We start from the raw sequence: 22,202 nt of genomic DNA, 5'->3' as shown, positions 1-22,202 counted from the left end.
TGCTATTAATAGAAGGATCTACTGGTAAAAGCTTTGCACCAGATTTACAAAAAACATGATTTGCTTTAGAAAACAGTGTCTTTAGCCCATGCAGAATTCTCAATAAACGCCCCACCACCAAGAAACAACCTTAGCAACCCTAATATTAAACTACATGTTTTGCCCAATGTAAAAATAAATATTCTTAGTAAGTGTTGCAAAACTAGAAGAAAATGTTTGAAGGATGGCTCTTGTTTGTTGTAGGTGTTATTCCATAAAGAGGAATTTAGACATTAGAGTACTAGATGTGGTTTGTCATGGACTTCTAGAGATTCATAGTAATATTTTGTCCCAATCAATGGATTTAGGTACCAAAAGCCTGTTTAGCTCAAAATTGGCCTGAGTATTATGAAAAAATGGGAAAAGAAGCAAAGAAGGCTTTTTAGGCACCGAAAAATTGTAAATAAAATCAATGTAATTCTTATTTGAATACAAAATCATTAAAAATTAAAACAATAATCAATATTCATACAATAAGGTTTACTTTTCCACTCTCATTACCAAATTTTTGGTAGAGGAAGTTACAAACTTGCATATATTTCAAGCATAGCAGGACAGGGTCTAACCCGACGCATTCCCGAAGGGCTCCCTCAGGGGATATATAGAATAACTACACTGTTGTGTAGTGTCGAAAGTACACCAAGTAGTATAGGATTGTAAATTGATTGGAATACCAATCACTGGAAATGTTTGAATGCTTTGAGTTTTTGAGGTGGTATTCGAGCGGTTGTGTTATAGACAAAATATTATTATTTTTAGAAGAGTTGGTATTGTAGATTGTTTACTTATTCAAAGTTGTAATAAATGTGGGTAAAGTAGTTGAGATTCCTTATTGTCAGGAAATTTAGGAAATTGTCAGGAAAGCAAAGCAAACAAGGAATTTATGTGTGTCTGTATATGTGTGTGTGTGTATGTGTATGTGTATATATATACATATATATAGTGCTCAACCAAGAATTTTTTTTAAGCTGGGTGGCAAGAAATTGTAGGCGGGTAAGTGGCCCCTGCTTTGTGAGCCAATCCTTCAGTAACCACCCAAAAAAAGCCGGGTGGTTACTGGAAATTGCCGGGTGGTGCACCCAGCTAAACGGGGCTGGGGAGAACACTGTATGTATATATATATATATAATCTTGATCCAGCAGTGTATCCAAGAATGTAAATTTTTTTTTTTTGCTTTTTTGCCTCAAGTGAAAAACCTTGTAAAATAATGAAAGGGTGAACCTGCAGCAGCCGGCCAGATAAAAACTACATTGATTTTTTTTTTAAACAATTCTTTAGGTGCCTAAGAAAGAGGAATTAGTTCACAAAAAACAATGTATTCTGGGGAAGAAATCTTGTGAAATCTTAAAGTTAAGCACCCTTCATTTGCTCAATTATTTTAGTGTACATTCGAGGAGGAGCATCCATACCCCAGATGAGATCTAGATGTTGCCAATCTGGAATATTCTCGTGGTACATGAGATTAGTGATTTGTGGAAGCAGCAAATCTGTATCCTGAGGATCAGCAAGCCAGTCGTTGCCTCCATTCCACACAGCCGTTGGGACCTTCATGTCTTTCACATTGTAGAAGGGAGGAGTAGCCTGAAAGGCAGCATTTCAGGGATGCGCCAAGCACATAACTTCACACTCAAGCAATTTAGCTATTAAAGCCATAAAAGCCGTTAGGTTTGCCTTTATTATCCCCCACATCCCTGATCCCCACTTCTTCCCCACTTGGTCCTCTCTATTGTGCTTACAGCTGTGCTGTGTGATGTGGGCAATTCTTATTGGCAGTCCAGCAGAAGGGTCCTCTCATGATTCAGAAGTTCAGTCTATGGTGATGTTGGTGAGAGGGGACTGTAGGAGGCTGACTGACACATCACTAATTAGCATTCACTCACACTCAAAAATTGGGCTTCCTTTTGTCATATGGGAGGTTTTCCTTCACTTCTACTCACTGTGTCCACAGAAGGGGAAGTCTCTCCAAAGTAAAGGTCGACATAATAAAACGGTGTTGCATAAACAAACCAACTTTTCCTGTTATTCCTATTCTGGTGACAACTCAAAGTGCCAGTAGTCACCAAGAAAAGAAAAGTGGATAAATATCCCCAGAAGGACCAAAGACAGCAAAACTTAGTCAGTGCCAGAAATGAATGAACTCCTGTCTGTGCAGGAGTTATGTCATTCTAGCCTTGCCAATTAAAACGCCTGAAAATCGTCTTTAGGAAGCAAAGAAGAAGAAAGTTGTGACACGCCCTATGATAGAACGGGGATAGGTGAGGAATGGCGGTTTTAGTTCTACTTTAAAGTCAATCTAATCTACAGTTCAATAAATATTTGGACAGACAACTTTTTTTCTAATTTTGGTTCTGTACATTACCACAATTAATTTTAAATGAACTCAGATGCAGTTGAACTGCAGACTTTCAGCTTTAACTCGGTGGGTTGAACAAAAAGATTGCATAAAAATGTCAGGAACTAAAGCCTTTTTTAACAGAATCACTTCATTTCAGGGGCTCAAAAGTAATTGGACAACTGACTCAAAGGCTATTTCATGCGGTCAAAGGAGCTCCCCATGCAGATGAAACAAGCCATCCTTAAGCTGCAAAAACAGAAAAATCCCATCCGAGAAATTGCTACAATATTAGGAGTGGCAAAATCAACAGTTTTGTCCATCATGGGAAAGAAACAAAGCACTGGTGAACGCAGCAAAGCCAAAAGACTTGGACGTCCTGGGAAGACAACAGTGGTGGATGATCGCAGAATCATTTCCATGGTGAAGGGAAACCCCTTCACAACAGCCAACCAAGTGAACAACACTCTCCAGGAAGTAGGCGTATCGATATCCAAGTCTACCATAAAGAGAAGACTGCATGAAAGTAAATACAGAAGGTGCACTGCAAGGTGAATGGCCAAGTCACCTGATCTGAACCCAATTGAGCATGCATTTCACTTGTTGAAGACTAAACTTCGGACAGAAAGGCCCACAAACAAACAGCAGCTAAAAGCCGCTGCAGTAAAGGCCTGGCAGAGCATTAAAAAGGAGGAAACCCAGCATCTGGTGATGTCCATGAGTTCAAGGAAAGAAGTTGTCCCTGTCCAAATATCTATGGACCTAGCTGTATATTTTTTCATCACTCACCTCAGTTTGCACCTAGGTAAAGAAAACACTGACTACTGTTCTTAGGGTCACATGATAATGGTCAGAGGGTGGATTGTGGGACAGGGCCTTAAAGCACATGTAAATTGTTTTCAACAATTGTTAAATACTATCAACAAACTAAGTACTATAACGAAAAGAGTCTGGAAATTTGCACAAGCTTTTAAGTGCTTTCCAAAGTTCTCATATACTCAAATTGATGTGGGAAAACTCTCTTACAAGCTATCCTTGAATGTTTTCCAAATGTAGTACCATATAGTGGACATAAATCCCCATATGGCACTAGCATGCAGTTGCTAAACTGTCTGTAACGAGGACATAATCTTACCTGATTGTAATGAAGAAGATTACCCGTGGTACCATAGTCAAACGTTTTAAACTCCCCAGTTTTCTTCAACTGCAAAAAGAAAAAAAAAAACTTAACCCATACTATAGATGCTAACAGCTTGTGGGTTTCAAGGTTTCTAAATTGCACAGCCTTTCTCTGATACAGGCTTACTGATCAATAGATTAAAAATGAAGAAATCACTACCTGCCCCCAGTGGAGAACATTCTGTACAGACGCCCCTGCTGGAAAATGTCCGAAGTACACATCCACTCTGCTCTGTAAAAGAGAAGTGGGATACCTAGACAATGAATTGCACATGCTTAAGAAAATGAATTAGTAGTGAACACATATTTACTGTAATGAAGACAAAATAATGTAACAAAAATGTAGTTAAAAGACCAACATGAACAATTAATGTTTTAATAGCATACATATGGACATAACGCAGACCCAGTAGAATGATCTGTTAAAGATTTGGCTTTTTAGAAATGCCATGAGGATGAAATGATCCAACATTAATTACTAGAAGCTCACAGTGGCGGTAAATACACAATAACTTGTATCCCTTGCGAACTGACTTCATTGAGATGCTTTGGATCGAGGGCACCTGGTCTACAGTCAGTATCAAGTGTCACATTTTGCACCATCTTAAATCAAGAATCATTCATAATAAAAACACTTTAAAACAAAATGCAACCTAAACTTGTTCTCCAATTTCCTCACAATCTGAGGGGTCTTTTTGTTTTTGTTTTTTAACATTAGGACATAAACATCTTCTGTATGGTTGCCTTGTTTGTTCAGTGGACTCCCATGGACGACTCCATAGAGGTCTACAGAAAGCTAATGAGCAGATGAAGCTAGCATACAGAAAATATTTGGGTAGGAATGTAAACAGACATCGGAGACTGTAGTCACTGAATCAAGTAAACTATGCATCTGGGGAATCTGTGATAGATAAAAAAAGGAAAGAGGGGTAAAAAAGATTATTAGGTTATTATTATTATTATTATAGGTTTATTTAAAATCTGAAAACCATGGAGTATTACACACAAAACCTTCTAATTCAAAATGTCCAGGAGTATCAAGATGATCAAGTTTATTACTTGCAGATTATTATCTAAAACCTTGCTTACCATGTTTAGGTTATTCTCATTAAATCCAGAGAGAAGAAAGTAAAAATTGCCACATAATTGTTTCGCCACTATGCGAGTACAAAACTGCGTGGCAAGAATCTCGATAAACTCAGAGTTCGGAAGAAAATCCTTCTCCCCAAACAGACCCTAAAAAAAAGAAAACATCTTAAAAAAATCAAATTTATCCTGAATGAAGATTATCATTAATATTATAATAAGCTGGGTGATGTATTGTGCTGCTGTTCATTATACCATATAAGACTGTCTCCTTAAATAAGAAAAACAAATTCTTGACATAACAAATAATAATCATACCTTAATAACAAGCTCTGGCAATGCAGCAATGGTTGCCATTGGACTGATGGAGTAGTCGAGGGAAATCACAGGGGCAAGAGCAAAAAACATTTTGACTTTCTTGGCGAGTTCAGGCATGGTTGAAAATGCAATAAAACCTATGAAGATGGATTAAAAAAAAACACACACACATACAAGATCATGGAATGTATTATGACATAATGGTTGCATTTTTCCTAATTTTTTTTAATGTACTTTCATTGTTGCACATTAGGTCATATGGTGATGTGTGGGATATTATTGTTCGAATGCTTTGTTGCACTGTTAATGTATAAATAGTAAGTAATAGAATCCCTGTTTTAAGATGAACTCAATCTTTCTGCAGTTTCCTTTAGCACTGTTGTACTGAATTGTTTTCTCTAAAACCATTACATGTTTTGAGTTAGATACAACCCACCATCACCAGCCATCATTTTCCTCTATTACATAAAGATAAACATGAACAAGGTATGTAAAGTGACAAGGTATGTAATGAAAATGGAATTTTTTTTTGTAAAAACCATCACAATTTAAATGTGGAGGGGCAAAGAAGGCTAAATATACCAGATTACCATGTATAAAAAAGACAATATTCAAATGATAATTGGAATCCATTATAAAATTCCTCAAAGTCATCAGAAAAAAGCAAATATTCTCTTCTTGAAATTATTTTTAGAATTATTTGTGTTTTTACAACAAATTTCCGACAGCCTGGTGCACCCTGAACACATGTGAAGACCCAATGGGAGATCCCTTACAACCTAGGCATGTTAGGCAGTAAGTCTGGCTAATAACACAGAAAACTCTGAATAGTCTAGTAGTCTATAGTCTTTCTGTAAAAAATTTTTACATTAATCTTTAAAAAATGTGTACATACCTACTGTGGTTCCCTGGGAGTGTCCAATATAGTATACCTGTTCTTGGCCTGTTTTCTGCAGGATAAAATTGATAACAGCAGGCAGATCGAACTTAGCCATTTCATCAAAACTGTAAGAAAAATACAATAAAATTGGTTATAAGAAAAACAGGTTACAAAAAAGGAAAACTGTGCAATATATTCCACTTGAGAGTAAAAAACATATCCTTTATGTGTTGTATTCTGATGATGTTATATTGCTATATGGGCTTTCCAGTCCTGCTGAAAACTGCCATTCTATTCTCATAAATATTCCCCTGTGTTGGGTAGTAGCAGAAGTGCTCTGGCTGCTACAACTCCACATCACAGTGCCTTCGAAATCCTGGCACTTCTGCTACTACCCAATAGAAGGGAATCTTTATGGGAATAATATGTGCCTAACGATTTCTATTTACGGAGCATTCCCTGCTGATTATAAGACGTAACACTCTCCAGAAGTCCCCTGAAGATGCCTGTAGGCAAAATGCATTGGTATAAGAGACGTTATACCTACGCACCTTTCGCAATTTATTGATTGGGGATTCCTCTGTATAGACACATGGTCTTATTCCCCATGGAGTTTTTAATGGGGGTGACCAAGCTGTTTCACTTATGTTACATAGGAGATGTGTGAATGATTTACCCAATTCTTTCTAATCATATATTTAATTTTGCCACAAAAAAATATTGGTTTTGTTACATGATCCCGGTCTACAACATACAAACGTTCTCACCCAAAAGCCCAGAACTCTTTCTCATCGGGTGACAGGGTCTTGTGTTTCCTGGACCAGGTGTTCCCCCGGCTATTCACTATCCACACATCAAAATCAGCATCTGCCAGGATGAATCCCAGACTATTGTAATCCATATTAGTGACCCAGTTACTGCCATCAGCGATGAATCCATGCTGTAGGTACACTGCAGGTCCTCCTGGTAGAATGAGAAAAATGGCTTTAATACCAGAACAATATGGTCATGTATAACACAATAAAGAACAAGCAGTGATAACTTTTTACAAATAAATTCTGTGTATACAATCACACTGCAGGGCGAAACAACAAAATAATTTTCAAGGAGAAAGCCCTGTATTGTTGCAGCAAATTATGCATCGGGGGTTCTCTTGCTATCAGATATCGAATATACAAGATAATATAAAAGCAACATAAGCTCATCTATAAATATTAAGAATAAGTAATTTATTATCTGCAAAAGGTTAAACCCTAAATTGCCACCTACTTTAATAGTCTCGCATTTAATGTCTTTCAAAATTACCCTAAATGCACTTTCTCCAATTATTTGGCAGATATATTTATTCAAATTTATATTTAGTGAAATATTTGCTTCGAGTTTATACCACCTTAGCCAAAGAACTCCTGATGAAGGGTTTACCTACGAAATCTCAATTTGGGAATGTTGGAGGAAATACCCTCCAGGAAAACATTTTCCAGTCTTTCCAATTTTTACCAATTTTGCAAAAAAGTATTCTACCATTCCTGACAGATGGGTCTCTAAATTGAACCTCTAGATACAAAGGCTTCTTTTAGTGTTGGATTAAAATGGAATATCCACTTACACTCACTGGGCTCCCTCCAAAATAATGTAACCCTTAGTAGGTGTAAGATGTACCAGAAATAAAAAAATATATAATTATACTTACCCCAATTTTCCACTGACAGTATCTAGGTCAGGATAACATCACCATCCTTCCAGGAAAATTTATTTATGTAACGCAGAAAATCCAAAATTTTGTGAGATATTCTTGCAACAAAATTATCTTGTTACATGGTTTCACCTTCTATGCATTCCACAGGAATCTTCCCTAACAGTGATGTCATGCTCAGCAATGCAGAAAAAGTTTTTTTTTTAATTTCCAGTAAAATTCGGTGATCTGGGGAGGCGAGTCAAGAAAATGTAGGTGAGCCTTCCTTTTTAGTGGTCCAATTTACGTAGTGAGATTATAGGAGTTAGATGTTTACTGTACTAGCTTACTATGTGCCATTGAGGTGAACTCCTATCACTTCCTGTACTGGTAAGAGCATTATCAAAGTGGCAGAAACTTCCAATAGTGACACAAACAGCAATACGAAGCAAACAGTGGTTCTAGACTCGCCTTTATCAAACTCTCATGAAGCATGTCCCTGTTAGAATGCGTTCCTCTCTTTTATGTTCCTGTACGTATACTCCAAAATGGTATTGGGTGATGTGTACGTATCACAGATCCCCGCAGGACCAGGGAATCTGTACCCCAGTCTCTGCTTACTTCCTGGTCCTGGTCATATAACTCCCTGTCAGCTCCCCCTTTGCCTCAGAGGACTAGAGTGTTCCACAGACGCACTCTACCTGCTGGCAAACATGCGAACAGCACTTGAGCTGATTCCTCTCTAGTACTCCCTCTGGTGGTGGGTTAGTATGTCTGCAGATTACATGGCCTCATTTATCACATGACCCTCCCTTTATAAGGAAGTGACTGCCAACAGGAAGTTGCCTGAACAAGGAGTTCCTTTTAGTTCTGCTCTCACGTTTCCACTGTTCCAGTTTGGTTCTTGTTCCTCAATTATTTCTGTATCGACCCGGGCTTGTTTCCTGAGTATTCTAAATCGCTGCCTTGACCTTTGGCTTGTCTGTCTCTCGCTCTGGCACCACACTTTGTTCCTGCTAGTTAGCAGTCACCTGCCTTGCGAGAACAAGGGCTGCAACCTGGCTGCAGCTCACCGCACAACATGGAAAAAATAAAAACTATGGCATCCATGTTTGGACTGTACAACTAGGGCGTGGGAAGTTCAATTCCTGTGGAGCCTGACTTTGGGTTACTGTCTATGTCGCCTGGGGCCACGTCCTTGGCCAAGAAGGGTTTCCTACACTTTTTAAGGCAGCCACCTCAATACTTGGATCAAGATAGGTCCCCTTGGGCAATAGGCAGCAGTAAAATCATACAGCGAAATGAAATTTTCATGACTACATGGTCGGTGTGGATAGATTTTGTAGAATCAGACAAGTTCCAACTGTTGATTGCTTAGGTATATTAACTTTTAAGCTTTTTTTTGTCTTCCCCTACCTTCCCTCCCTATTTTAGGGATCTTTGTCTTTTTTCCTCCACTCCTGCACCCTCTATCCTTTTTTTTCTTACTACTTTACCTTGTATTTTATTTAAAATGGTTTTGTGCTATGCAGAACGATAGACACTAGATGTAGCTTCGGAATACGATATTCCTCACAACTTTATGATGTGATTTATTTATTGGTCTACTTATAATTTGTAATTTAAATTTATATATAGATTAATACTAATTCCACTGTTGTCTTTTACTGTACTGTTTCTTAGTAAAAACTATATGCATAAAAAAAACAATATGGCGTCCAATGCACTATTTATACTTGTGATAAAAACAACCCCAGGTGCTTGGCAAACTGCTACTTTGTACCCAGGAGCAACAAACCACTTCACAGGATTTTGCGTTTCAATGTTCGGGAAAAAAATGGTTTTAAGAAAAAAATTCAAATGAATAATAAATTAGATTAATTAGTGTGTTTTTTTATTTAACTATTTTTTTATTTTTTTACAGGTTTTCCGACAATGACATTATGAATCATAATGTCATTGTGGGATCCCCGGTCCGTGGGAAGATTCGGGTACAGCTAATTGGAGGCACGTGCCTCCAATTAGCTGTAACTGCAGGCAATACCAGGGCAATAGAGGTTCAATGGGGATATGGACCATTATTATGATTTTTTTGAAAAAGATAAATACATTTGTCAATTAAGGATCTTCCTAATGGTGCTTTAGGAGGACTGTGGATGCTCCGATTCATTGATCAGCTCACTGTTAAGTGAAGTATTATTATTGTTACTATTATCATTAGTTGCATTATCTTTGGTATTATTAAAGAAATGCAGAATATTATTTTTCATTATTGGTTTATTTCATTCAAATCTAAGACCTAAAAGAGCTAAGACCTATCTAAAACTATTTAATGCCATTAAATATAACAGTTAAAGAAAATACACGGTTAAGGTCATACTTACCTAAAAGAGCATCTGAGAAATAAGCAAATAAATAAATAAATCGGATGAGGATCAGTATTCACGGAAGGGGGTGATTGTTGTATTGGTGGAAACAATATTGAAGCATGCATTTGTCTCGGCAACGGTTGCCTCATACAACCTAATACTACACTGGCACCATGCTACGCCTCCCTTGTTTTTCCATCTCTTGTACAGTTTGTGAATTTAGTGTAATATAAAGGTGAAAATTGTCTTTCAGGAACATATGAATTTATTAGAATATTATTTGTGTTTTATTGTTAAAAAAAACATAGAAATTCCAAATAATGTCTAAATTTTGTTGTGGACCACCAAAATTTTCTCGTGGACCACCAGTGTGAAAAAACCTGGAGCAAGTCTTTTTCCATTTATAGAAGCTTCATAAAAGCTAAAATCTAAATCAGAGAATTTATAGTAACTACATAAACCCAGCAAAAAACTGAACGTGTTCTGGATGCCTTAGACTGCTTCATACTTGGTAAGCTTGTTACATCCAAAAAAAAAAATTGGAGATTAGCTGGTCTACAAATTTCAATGAAGTAGACTCTGGCATCTTCTTTGAGGCCTTCAAATAATATCATGTTCTGTCATTTCTGACAGAGGAGTTTATTCAATTTCAGTTTTGTGCATTGCCAAAAGCAACAACACATTTCCTCACTCTGTAAAATAGTATGTGGCAGCCATGGACACATTGTCCTGGCCACCAAGAAGACTCCAGAGCTTTCTGGGATGCTTTGAAACTCCACATACACCGATCCAAGTGGGGTAAAGAAGTGTACAGATCAGGGGTGGGCAAAGTTTTTTGGCCACTAGGCCATTTATGGGGTGGGGGGAGCACACTAGGCTGGACCCGCCCTAATGGCTCCGCCCACCACCAGGGAAGGGAACTCCCCCTGAAGGTTAATCTCTCCTCTGTATGCATTGCGGAGGAGAGGGATTTACCTTCAGGGAGCTTTCCCTATTTACTGCAGCGGCAGAAGTATCAACGCCGGACACGGTAAATAGGGGAGCAACTGCAAGGGGGCGGCGGCTCCAGAGCTCCAGCGGCTCCGGTAGTTCCTACTGCCCCCTGGCCGAGTAGGCTAGATCGGCCAGGGGCCGTTAGGCCGGAACGAACTACCGGCTAGGCCGTATCTGGCCTGAAGGCCAGAATTTGCCGACCCTGGTATAGATGAATATGTGGTGTTATTGCAGCCTACCTAGGCATCTGTGTAAGGCCAATGTTACCTCCCCAGATCAATGCAGAACATTATCCACACTTAATTAACTTAAAAATCAGGACATACGCAATGAAAAAACTGGAGTTATTTCAAATGGAAAGGATCATTCCTATACATAAAAAATACATTTCATAGGCACTTATTTGAACAAACTACTGTGTTTAGAAAAAAGGGAGCCAAAACATCACTATAAAGGAACAGATGTTTCCTCACATGAGAAGTGACAAAGTGTTCATGTTTCTGTCTGGAAATCTAACATATGGGCTCATTCTGGTCTCAAACAGCAAATTATAAACAAGCCTGGAAGGTTTGGGTCAGATAAACAGCAAAACAGAACTGTATCTTTACTTATTAAACTTATTAAATTAAAACTTATTTAAATTGAAAACGTATTAAAACTAATAAAACGTATTAAATTGTATCTTTTCGATATGTAAAATATTCAGAGAAGATGAAGACCAACAAGCTTAGGCAGGAAAAAAAATGCTTGTCATTTGGGCCTATTGTGCTTTACTGTGTTTGGGCTTTTTATTTGCTTTATAGAGCAGAAGCTGTGTAAGCAGAAGTTTTTGTGTCAATAAAATCAGAATAAAATAAGATTCAGGCAACGATAGTTAGACACAAATCTCAAATGATTGCTAAGGTTAGGTGTACACGTGCAATAATTATCGCTAGATTCTGTAAATTCTGTAACGATACGATTGTTCAAATATAATTCCACCAGTAATGTACACACACTGGGACGGTCGTTTCCAGCGACATTTCTCATTCATCTGCGTCGTTGGCCAGTTAATGTGCACTTTTTGTTAACGATAATCGGACGAACGGTCATTAATCGTTTGTTTCCAATAACAATTATTGCACGTGGGTATGTAGCCTAAGTTGTTTATACAAAGAGTGACAGATAAGCAAAACTACTTGCCTTTAAAGAAAAATCTGCTTTAAACACTTTCCACTGTCACTCACCTGATCCAAATTGAAGACATTCAGTGATCCAAACTTAATTGGAGTGGGAGGATCATATTTACTAGTTGATATATTCATCCTTAGCATCGTGTGAACATGTGAGATTGGGTGATGCCTAGGCTTTCTCTCACGTAGCCAGCACAGGGAGAAGCCTAGAGCAGGGCAGGCAAATATTCCGGCCCTTTGCTTACACAATATTAGTCCATCCCAATAGAACATCTGAATAATCCTTATTGGGCATAGTGGCATAAAAGGGGAATAAAGAAGAAAAATAAAGTCAAATGTTACAGGCCAAGCATGCTATGTACACATACCTCGAGATGGAGATTTGACCCCATAAGGTATTCTGTTGACGGTCAGGAAATAGCCATCTTCAGTGAGCACCTCATATTCTTCATTTGGGTATCCCCAGTGTTGTATCAATTCACTCTTAAAAAAGTATATATATATATTATTTAATATAAACTTAAATCTACCTGTGCACACCTCTTGATTTATTTACGTAATCTATATTCTGTCTACAGAGTAATGTTTTAAATAACAAATGTCCTTATAAAAGGGTAGTGTTTGTCTAGTTCTAAGCATGTCACTCTTTCTCAAAGATTATATTACCCATACATACAATATCAAAACCCAAATGACTGCATAATAAAACCTCAAATCCCCTAAATTTATATGTGAATAACCATTTACTATTATTCCAAACGGTCACAAGGATTTCAGCCCCAGCTTCTCAAGTTACCATGTACTGAGAACCAACAATCTAAAGTATTGGCTTTGAAAAGCAGCAGACGCTTACATGTAGTCACCTTCAAATCCAAATGAAGGGAGTTGTGCCTTATTTTGGGATAACAGGCCATGCAAATCAATCCTTTATGCACCCAAAGCCAGTTCTGCATCCAGAGTCACTGGTTGTTATACACAGATAAGGCCAACATTCACATGACCAGGGTAGCTCAGACCTTCTAGCCCATCTCTTATAAACACCATTGTCATAACTACCCCTACTTCCAAACCTCCCCTGCTTACCAGCCGCTCCCCCCCCATTAAATACCCCAACACAAAATCTTGGATTTTAAATTGGCTGGCAAGCAGCCGTTTATTTAAAACACCATTAAATAAATTTAACTTTCCAAATAATTAACAAACAAATATCCAAATAAAATAAATGCCAAATAAAATTACATTTTACACTTTGATAAGCATACATTAACATAAATTAACACAACACTCCATTATTAATATAATTATTATTATTAAAACAGGATTATACAATGTTAACATATTACATTGAATATAGCTTAATGAACCAACAACTTAATTCCCCTTTTAATAATACATAACCATTACAACAGTATCCATAATGTTATCAAACTCCCAATTATACACCCAAACAACCAAGGTCTCAGAAGGCAAAATCCCACCCAACAAGAATTGAACTCTTCCAACATCTCCACCTTTGCCCCTAGCTGCCCAGCACTGCCTTCAGGAGCCATAATCATCCGGTTCACCATAAAGGGGGAGACCCCACCAAAGGGGATCCCCCCTGCCAAAATCCACCACTTTTCCAATACACTGAATCCCTGCCTTCCAAGACCCCAACCGCCAAAACGAACCCACCTCTCAACTCTACCTTTACTCTAACTTTTTCTTTCCAAAAGAGGGCCTCTCACTATCATCCAGCCCTTTTTAACGTCTCCCATTCCTAATCTCCTCCTACCCCACGCTGTATACTAGCCCAGCCCCTTCTAGCAACACTACCTTTTTCTTAACCCCTTACAAGCTCTGGGCTAGGCCTAGCACCCGGTCATGTAGGCCCTGCGCCTAATTCTTACGGCTACGGGCCTCTCTGATCCCTCTATGCAGCTGTTGCCCATAGGCAAATATTCCAGCCCTTTGCTTAAACAATATTAGTCCATCCCAATAAAACATAGTTCTGAATAGTCAGTGCAAGACATGGAAACCGTGTTTCCAAAACATGCAGTAAAACAAAAGCAAAATGACAAGTTTGGCTAAAGAAAGCAGCTGAAAAAAGCAGAGCACCTCTGTATTACGGGATCATGAAAATAATAAACATTTATTAGGCATTGCCTTTAAACTCCATAGGGATACATCCAAACTTTGTAACTTGCTTGGAGTTGAAATACAAAGATTACTTTTTATAGTACAAAGAAGTAACAAAAACAGATAAAACACGACTGTATGGTAACAGCTATAGTCATTAAATCAGAACATACCATTTCAATACAGAATAAACATTAGATAGGGACAGTTTCCTCCGATGGATGGATATCCCCAAGTATGTCCCGTATGTGATCTGTGCATATAAGCTTGATTTTCAAAGTTTAGATGGAATTTAAGCTGAGGGGTTAGCTGCTCATCGAACATCCTTACAGTGACATATTTCACAGAAGAACTCCACTTCCTCAGACATTTGTAAACCATCCAATAAATTATAAATAAGCATGGATTATATGCTGTACGTAATACAATGGGACCTTACACTATAAAATATTTTATATTGTGGAAAAAAAAAAAACTTTCAGCAGCTGTATAAATTTTACATATTTAGAAAGTATAACTTCGCCTTTACAGATGCCTGATCCCGTAGGAGCACCTTCTGTCCTGGGGAGAAAAATGAACCAATATAGTTTATTAAATATATCTGAAATCTTTTAGTTTTAGGGGGGAATCTTAACTATGCAATCATTGTTTTAAATGTGTATTTCAACTCATATAAATAATGTATGAATCATTAAATAAAACAAAGTTTAAATCTATTCATTAGAATATGCAAAAAGCACCACACCTGTGCGATCTCTATTTAGTCTGCATTTTGTGGTGCTGATTAATAATATTAACAACAGTATTGCAAAACTACTTTTCTCCACGTAAATGGCTGACTCCACCACTAGTGAAATATGTGATACAAAAAAAAGCTAGTTTTAAAAAAAACACTCCTATTAATGAATTTATGAACTTTTCTAGGGGTACAACAAATGTGTCAAGGCCATTATGGAATACCTTTGTAGAATAGGTAAAATACTTTATCTTCTACCAAACTTGCTTTGATTAACTCAATGACATAGGGGTGCTTTTCATAAGCTAAATACCAAAAAAACAAAAAACAAAATGCTTTTTAATAAGTTGTAGGGGTACCAACAAACTTGTCCACAGCTGTATATATTACATACAAAATCCAACTTAATCAATGTAAACGTAATCATAGTTATCAGGTCAGGCCCTTGATGTAGTAGGGCTGTTTAAAAAAAGAAAGGGAAATCTGCAATGTAGAATGTATTTGTAAAGAAAACTAACCCTTCCTGAGTTGCATCTTGCATTACTGACATTTTCAGAAGTAAAGTTCTATCAGTCAGGTAACAGAACATTTACCTGTGTTGATGTTTTGTGTAACATTAAATTATTGCATGTCTCTTCTACAATAAAGGACCAGCCTGGTCACAATTTTATTTGAAATAGGATTTCGTTCTGGTTTAGTGTGCCAGTATAATGATGTTACAGCAGGGATGCACACAATCATACAGCTGCTATCCAATATAAAAAACCAGTAGCAATGCTGAGTAGCTTATTTTTTTAATGTATTTTATGCAACAGGTACATTTTATGAAAAAATATAATAATGGATAATGCCCTGGGGTTTTCTCACCGTGTGCTGCAATGCATTAGTAGTGTAATTCTGTACACTGTGGTAATGCACACATTTTAATACAATGTGATGATGTGAATGATAACATACACATATCTGGTTATTATACAAACAAGCATAGCACTCACCACATTCATTGATGTTTCAGGGTCTGCTTTAGGGAAAAGAACATCACCGACGTCAATGTTCAGTAACTGTGCAGTAATGGCAGGAATAAATACTATCGCTGTAACCAACCGCCACATCTTATGACTGTAAAGAAAGAATATTCTGTATTAGTTATACCATGTGTTACACAAAAACACAAACAAGTACAGCCCCGGCTTAATTTGAAAATGTAATAAATTCAAAAACACCTTTATAACACACATAAGAAATTACATAAGTTCAGAAAGTCAATAAATACATTAGCACCAATGGGGTCTATCTTACACTCCAATGTAAGGTTACTTGTGTTCTGGTATACCCTTCTTCGTACATCGATATACAGGTGTCTCTTGTGGTGAAGAACTTACTGCTCTGTGATTTATACATACGCAATTAGGGACAATAATATTTACTATCTTACTGTGTCCTAGGCACACATCCAAAGCTCACAGTGATGCCTGGCAGGAGATCCAGGTTTTTGTGCCTGAAGGCTCTCAATAAAGAAAATCAATAAAGGTACCAGATAGTTAGGAAGGGTTTCTCCTGACATTTCTCCGGTGTCCTTGGATTTTTTTTAAATTTTTTAATTCATTTCCTGAGTGGAATAGCATTCTAATCTACAGAAATAACATTGCACATGTTTTCTGTAAGTAGGAGATCTCAACTACAATCCTTGGGAGCCACATAAAGATAATACTAAAAAAAAAAAAAAAAAGTTATTAGCTGACTCTGTAAACCATCCATTGCTGTTTATAGGAGATACAAAAATGTGTGTAGATCCTGGCTATCTGGTGTTGTGGACCCCGGCCAAGCTAACATATGGGCACTAAATGGACAGAAATCCAATTTTGCCCTACACGTGGTAGACAAAAAAAATACCTGTCTTGTAATGAAAAGTGACTATGTGTACACCTCATCCAAATCTAAAAAGTTTTGCTTAGAGACAAACTTTAGAGGTAGTTCAACAGATGGTGGGGTTGAAGTGAATAGCGCTTCATCATGCATTTGTTCAATATGCTACATATAGGGCCAGATTTATTAGCTCTCCAAGATTGGATAAACTATCATGAGAAAAGCTGGGTGATCCTGCAAACCTGGAATGGATCTGCCCAAGTTTAAAAATATTTGCCAAATAATAGCAACGATTTTTTAAAAATCTATCCAGTTTGCTAGATCACCCAGGTTCTCCCATGATAGTCAATCTTCTTCAGTGTTGGACACCTTTAATAATATTATTGATAATAATATTAGGCCCATAGTGTCTCATCTCTAAGAAACCAAATGTGGTAATAAGTGGTTCAGTTCTATCCACTGCTAAAAGATCAATGCTTACTCATTAGGAACAGGCTTAATGGTTGTGACTGAGAAGGTGCCAGTCATCGGGAGGCGTTCGTCGTTCGTTCGTCGTTCATTTCCAACGATATAAATTGGAAGTGTGTACGCAGCTTAAGTGTTTATACATATAATTAATTGTATTGTAATTGTATAGACTGGTTCCATGAAACGCATCAAGGATACATTATTAAAATAAATGTGCTTTATGAGTAAAAATTTTAATATATTGTAAAGTTTTGGATAAATTAAAGAATAATCTTTAGTGTTAATCAGTGTTAAAGTGATTGCCTTTAAAGTCCCAGTCTTTTCAGTAAATTAAAAAATTAATATTTAACTTCTGTGAGATGTAACATAGCTTAAAAGCATGGTACTGGATATCACCCTTTCCAAACCCTGTTGTATTGTGATATAAGAAAGTGGAAAACACCTCATTTGGATGACCTCCAGTACTACAACTGTTTTTATTATTTCTTCCCTCAAGATCAGGAGGCATTTCTGGCAGGGTAGGCATACAAATGGAGGAGTCCTCCAAGGATATCCCAGAGGAGAAAAACACACATGGAATAAACTAATCAGGTTGAAGAAATTGAGGAAAATGTGAGTGTGAGAGCCTATCACAGGTCTCTACCAGTTCCCAGTCTTCTAGCTATTTGCCCAATAAAAAAACAGAGTTAAACGTTTCAAAAATGATTTTCCAACAGGACAGGGTTAAAAATTTAATAGGCGACCAAAATCAGGAGCCTCCCCAAACACTTCACAAGAATTGAATGCATCACGTTCTAATCCAACACCCAGAACAAGATTTCACAATGCACACCAATGGAACTACGGTTCCTTCATCATCTACACAAGGAGCTCATAAAAACACCTCACTAGGGACTAATGAACCCAAAGCAGAATCAGCACAGGTACCTTCCTCTTTTTTAGGCAACCAGTCAAGTTTAAAAACGGGCTACACCCAAGATCAACCCTATGAATTAATTTACAGTGAGACTACTAACAAACACAAACATTTGAATGTACTTAATCTTTCTCATTATGAACTTACGGAAATTGAAAAAGAAGTACAGTGGTACCCTGGTATAAGTCCGTTTTGGAATAAGCCCAACTTGGTATAAGTCCTGAAAACACTAATAAGGACATTTCTGCCTTTGTTCAGCAGGTTATGAAAAATGTAAAGGAATTTAATTTGGGATTCCTTTAAATTCTCCCCCACGCGTACAAGATTTCTTTTCCTGCACGGTGCCCTCTGAGGCGTCCCTCTGACATTGTGCAACCTTTATGCTCCTAACACAGGTCAGATTAAGTTTCTTACTAGGACTCTGGCCCTTCTGGATGATTTCACTCACACCTATCTGGTGGTTGGGGGTGACTTTAATTCTATTTTCTCCCCTACACAAGACAGAATGTCTTTGTTTACATCTCCCCCACCTCCAAATGTTCTGCAGTACTCCAAACTTTTCAGACAGCTTATTGGACGCCATCAACTGTATGACAGCTGGTGGATCCAGCACCCCACAAGTAGACAATACTCCTTTAATTCTCCCCCCTCATAAAACGCTCACCCGCATTGATTACTTATTTGTTAATTTACCATTACTGAGAAATAGTGCCTCCGCAGATATACATCCTATTTCATGGTCGGACCATGCTCCGATCACCCTGGAGGTTTTATTTGCCCCTTCTAAGACCAGGATCTGCCACTGGAGACTGAATGACTTTCTCCTTAAAAATGAGGAAACTAAATTGTCACTCACTCCGGGCATACAAAATTATTTTACAGAGAATAAAGGTTCAGTGGCTCACACATCCACCATTTGGGAAGCTCACAAAGCGGTGATCAGGGGTCAATGTGTGGCCCTAAGCTCCCGTATTAAAAAGAACTCTGCTCTACAGCGCACCTTGCATCCCTTGGGGCGGAGTTTACTTACCTTCCCGGAGTTGCGGGAGAAATATGACCTCCCCCGCACCTCCTTTTATGCATACTTACAAATCAGGCATTTTGCCCTAGCTCTTCAGCAATCTCCCAGCTTTTCTCAAAAAACTCCCTTTGAAAGGTTGTGTGCAGCTCCTCTTTATGCTAAGGGCCTTATCTCCTCTATCTACCGTCTTCTTCATGTGTCAACAAGGGAGGCCTCTGGTAAATTTGTTTATATGTGTACGTGGGAAACTGTCTTGGGCCGCACCCTTGATGGGGAGGAGTGGTCTGCTGTCTGGGAGGCAGCAAATAAAAGCTCCATTTGTACTCATTATAAAGAAAATTTATATAAGATTTTATTCCGGTGGTGTCTCTGCTACAGTATATACTTACCAAAAAATGTTTTTTTTTATGACAACACCATCTCCAAGTGCAAGCGGTGGTCATGGTCATCAGGTGTGCCCCCACCTATGCCAACTTGTATCTTGGAGGGTTGGAAAAAGAAATGTTTGGCAATGACGCACTGTTGATCCACCTTTAGAACATAATTTTTTGGCAAAGGACGATGGACGATGTGTTCATGTTATAGACAGGTACAGAAAAAATACTTTTTGAGTTTATGGAACAATGGGGTAGGAATTATTTTAGTCTTAAATTTACTTACCAAAGTATTATGTTTATACATTGCAACACTTTGTATGATCCTGGTATATCTGGCTGCTGGGAATATATGGATTTATTATTCCAGCCTGAACAATCAGCGTATTTTTCCTTGTCTGCACAGTTCTGGTTTTCCACTTTCACCTATTTGCCTTCTGTTCTGTCAGTCAATCGAGGAATGTCATTCAAAAGGCATCTGAAGAAGGTAAAATGTATATAACTCACAGGGGGGATTTTATACTGTAACTGACTGAATTGGCATTGGAATTATATTTTCACAACAACGAAACAAAAATGTAATCTTACTAAATACAAACTAAAAGGGGCAACAGTCCTGCCACAAAAGGTTGATACAGGCCATTTAAGCTATGAGAAATAGGTACAGCATATCAGGAAAACCAAACTTTTAATATATTATTGTCTCAGTTTTTTAAAGTGATGCTGAAAATAAATGCTGCTATACAGTGCAGCCATATGGAACACCCTACAGCATCTTACAGACACCTGGCAGTCACTGCAGAATAACATACCACCCTGGCAGCAAAGCCTTCAGAACCTTCAGCACATTGGTCCTTATGGTTCCCTGGCTCTGTATGGGGGGAAGCATCGGAGCTTTGCATGTCCAAATGGCCAGGGCCTGCACTTTATACCTAAAGCAATTTTATTTACTGCCTACCCTAAAACAGAGAAAGGCAAATCGATGAAGCAATGTAGTGTTTCATCCAATAAAGCTGTTCAGGGGCATGAGGAAGCAATAATGGTATATTGACCATCAATCTGGACATTACTTTGTTTAAGCCCTACTTAGAGATAACTTGAAACTAAGGGACTGTTGCAATTAATAACCTCTAAACCCAAATGCCAATGTCACATAAAGTTCTGAGGTGTCATAGATGACCTATTGTATTGCCCAGGGCTATTAGGAAGTCCTCTTGCATCATGTAGTAGGATTGCAAGCCACAATGGGCATCTAGCCACGCAACTTAGACTCAAAATGCCATTTTCCTGTTGCAGGTTAACAAGGAAGCATCTAATCCGGTATCATATAACTTCGCTCACAATTTCCTTATTCCTGTGCGGAACTTTCTCTAGACCTATTGCTCAATTTAATTTACAGGAATGAAAAATGAAAATCTGCAAACAAACGCATTATTATTATAAAATGGCAGCAGCTTCTGGTGCTGGTTTGTACAAAATACCACAAGTATGTCAACAACAGCAAACTGCAATGCAAAGTCCTTTTATTTCACAGTAATGGGATGCCTGGATCTCACATGTTATTAGTGCCACTTCCACCACAGGCAGAATAAAGTGTAATATTATCATAATAATAACATGTTATGGATACATGTAGCCAAATATCCTTATCACCATGGAAACTGCTGCACTGCAAAGCTAGAGTCTAATGGCTTAAATGACAACTGGATTCAATCGCAGATTTCTTTTAAAATAGAGGCCAAAGAGGTCAGATTTTTTGTTTTATGTTTTTTAAGCATTTATATATTTTGATTACTAACCTTCACCTGCACTGAGGGCATTGTATATAGAATGGCATTTGTTACTATAAGCAACTGAGAATTGGCATTATGTATTATTTTTATTATTATTCTTGTTAACTAAATATAAAAATATTAAATAAAAAAACATATGTACATTGGCCCAAATGGCTCTTTAAAAACTGCAGAATATCCTAGTAATGCTTGCAAAGTTCTTCTCTACATTAAGGGAAAGTTCAGAACTGCTTTGGGATTGAGCAACCAAGCACAGCTCCCCGTGGCTGCCATCTTGCCAGCTGCTCGGTGACTTGCACCACAATGCTGGTTTTTAAAGAACCAATGTCTGCATAATTGACAGTTCACGGCAATCTGCAGTACTGTACCGATCACCGTCACTCCTGTTTTAAAATTATGTGTTTTAGTTAATTAATCCCCATAAATTTTCTTTTCAGAGATCTGAATATACTTAATGCTTATGGCTACAATTTATGCTTTGTTCAGAATGTCTTCATTTGTAGTTACTTTGCTGCCCTCTAGTGTTCAGACAGAATTAGGTTTCTCAGCCTTTTTTATATGGGCAAACCTTAAAATAAATTTCAGGTCTTCAGGGAACCCCTATATTTACTATATCCACAACGTACAGTATATATTCATTGGGATGATTGGGAAGAATATCTCTTACATATGCAGTATGAAAAATGCACACTTACAGACAGCTAAAAAATGATTACTGATCTGAGAGTCACAAATTGCTCAAGGAACCCCAGCAATCAGGAGCCCTGATTGCCAAACACTGGTCTATAGATTGGCAGCATAAACAACCACCTTTTTAAATGAAAGAACAACTTAAATTTGCATTGTCAGTTTTGTTGCATTGAATGAGC

General features: G+C 37.8%; 2 protein-coding genes across 4 annotated transcripts in view; one reads left to right on the top strand and one right to left on the bottom strand.

The window, feature by feature from the left end:
- Positions 1 to 22,202, top strand: part of RNLS (renalase, FAD dependent amine oxidase) — a 112,378-nt gene that overhangs the window by 26,961 nt on the left and 63,215 nt on the right. The window lies entirely within an intron of this gene.
- On the bottom strand, positions 7 to 20,310 carry LOC140339492 (lysosomal acid lipase/cholesteryl ester hydrolase-like). 2 transcript variants are annotated; one of them, XM_072424223.1, is made up of 10 exons: positions 19,827 to 20,310; positions 15,891 to 16,014; positions 12,410 to 12,524; positions 6,603 to 6,798; positions 5,851 to 5,960; positions 4,956 to 5,092; positions 4,641 to 4,787; positions 3,712 to 3,783; positions 3,508 to 3,576; positions 7 to 1,621 (listed from the first exon to the last, which is right to left on the bottom strand). In XM_072424223.1, the coding sequence occupies exons 2-10, from the start codon at positions 16,005 to 16,007 to the stop codon at positions 1,391 to 1,393; spliced, it is 1,194 nt and encodes a 397-aa protein (XP_072280324.1). In that variant the 5' UTR covers positions 16,008 to 16,014; positions 19,827 to 20,310; the 3' UTR covers positions 7 to 1,390. The 2 variants fall into 2 exon arrangements, with proteins under 2 accessions (XP_072280324.1, XP_072280323.1); XM_072424222.1 differs by lacking the exon at positions 19,827 to 20,310 and adding an exon at positions 16,195 to 16,291.

The sequence above is a fragment of the Pyxicephalus adspersus genome, chromosome 10, assembly GCF_032062135.1.
Source record: "Pyxicephalus adspersus chromosome 10, UCB_Pads_2.0, whole genome shotgun sequence".
Lineage (NCBI taxonomy): Eukaryota > Metazoa > Chordata > Amphibia > Anura > Pyxicephalidae > Pyxicephalus > Pyxicephalus adspersus.
The sequence above is the reverse complement of the archived record's forward strand: the minus strand, read 5'-3'. Positions and strand labels throughout refer to the sequence as shown.

Bases quoted from the DNA above. Each gene is read 5' to 3' on its own strand.
- LOC140339492 (XM_072424223.1), bottom strand. From the start codon at position 16,007: ATGTGGCGGTTGGTTACAGCGATAGTATTTATTCCTGCCATTACTGCA. The intron at 12,525-15,890 runs GTGAGTGCTATG...TACTTTTTTAAG, and splicing joins CTGAAACATCAATGAATGTG to AGTGAATTGATACAACACTG. The intron at 1,622-3,507 runs GTAAGATTATGT...GCTGCCTTTCAG, and splicing joins ATCTTCTTCATTACAATCAG to GCTACTCCTCCCTTCTACAA.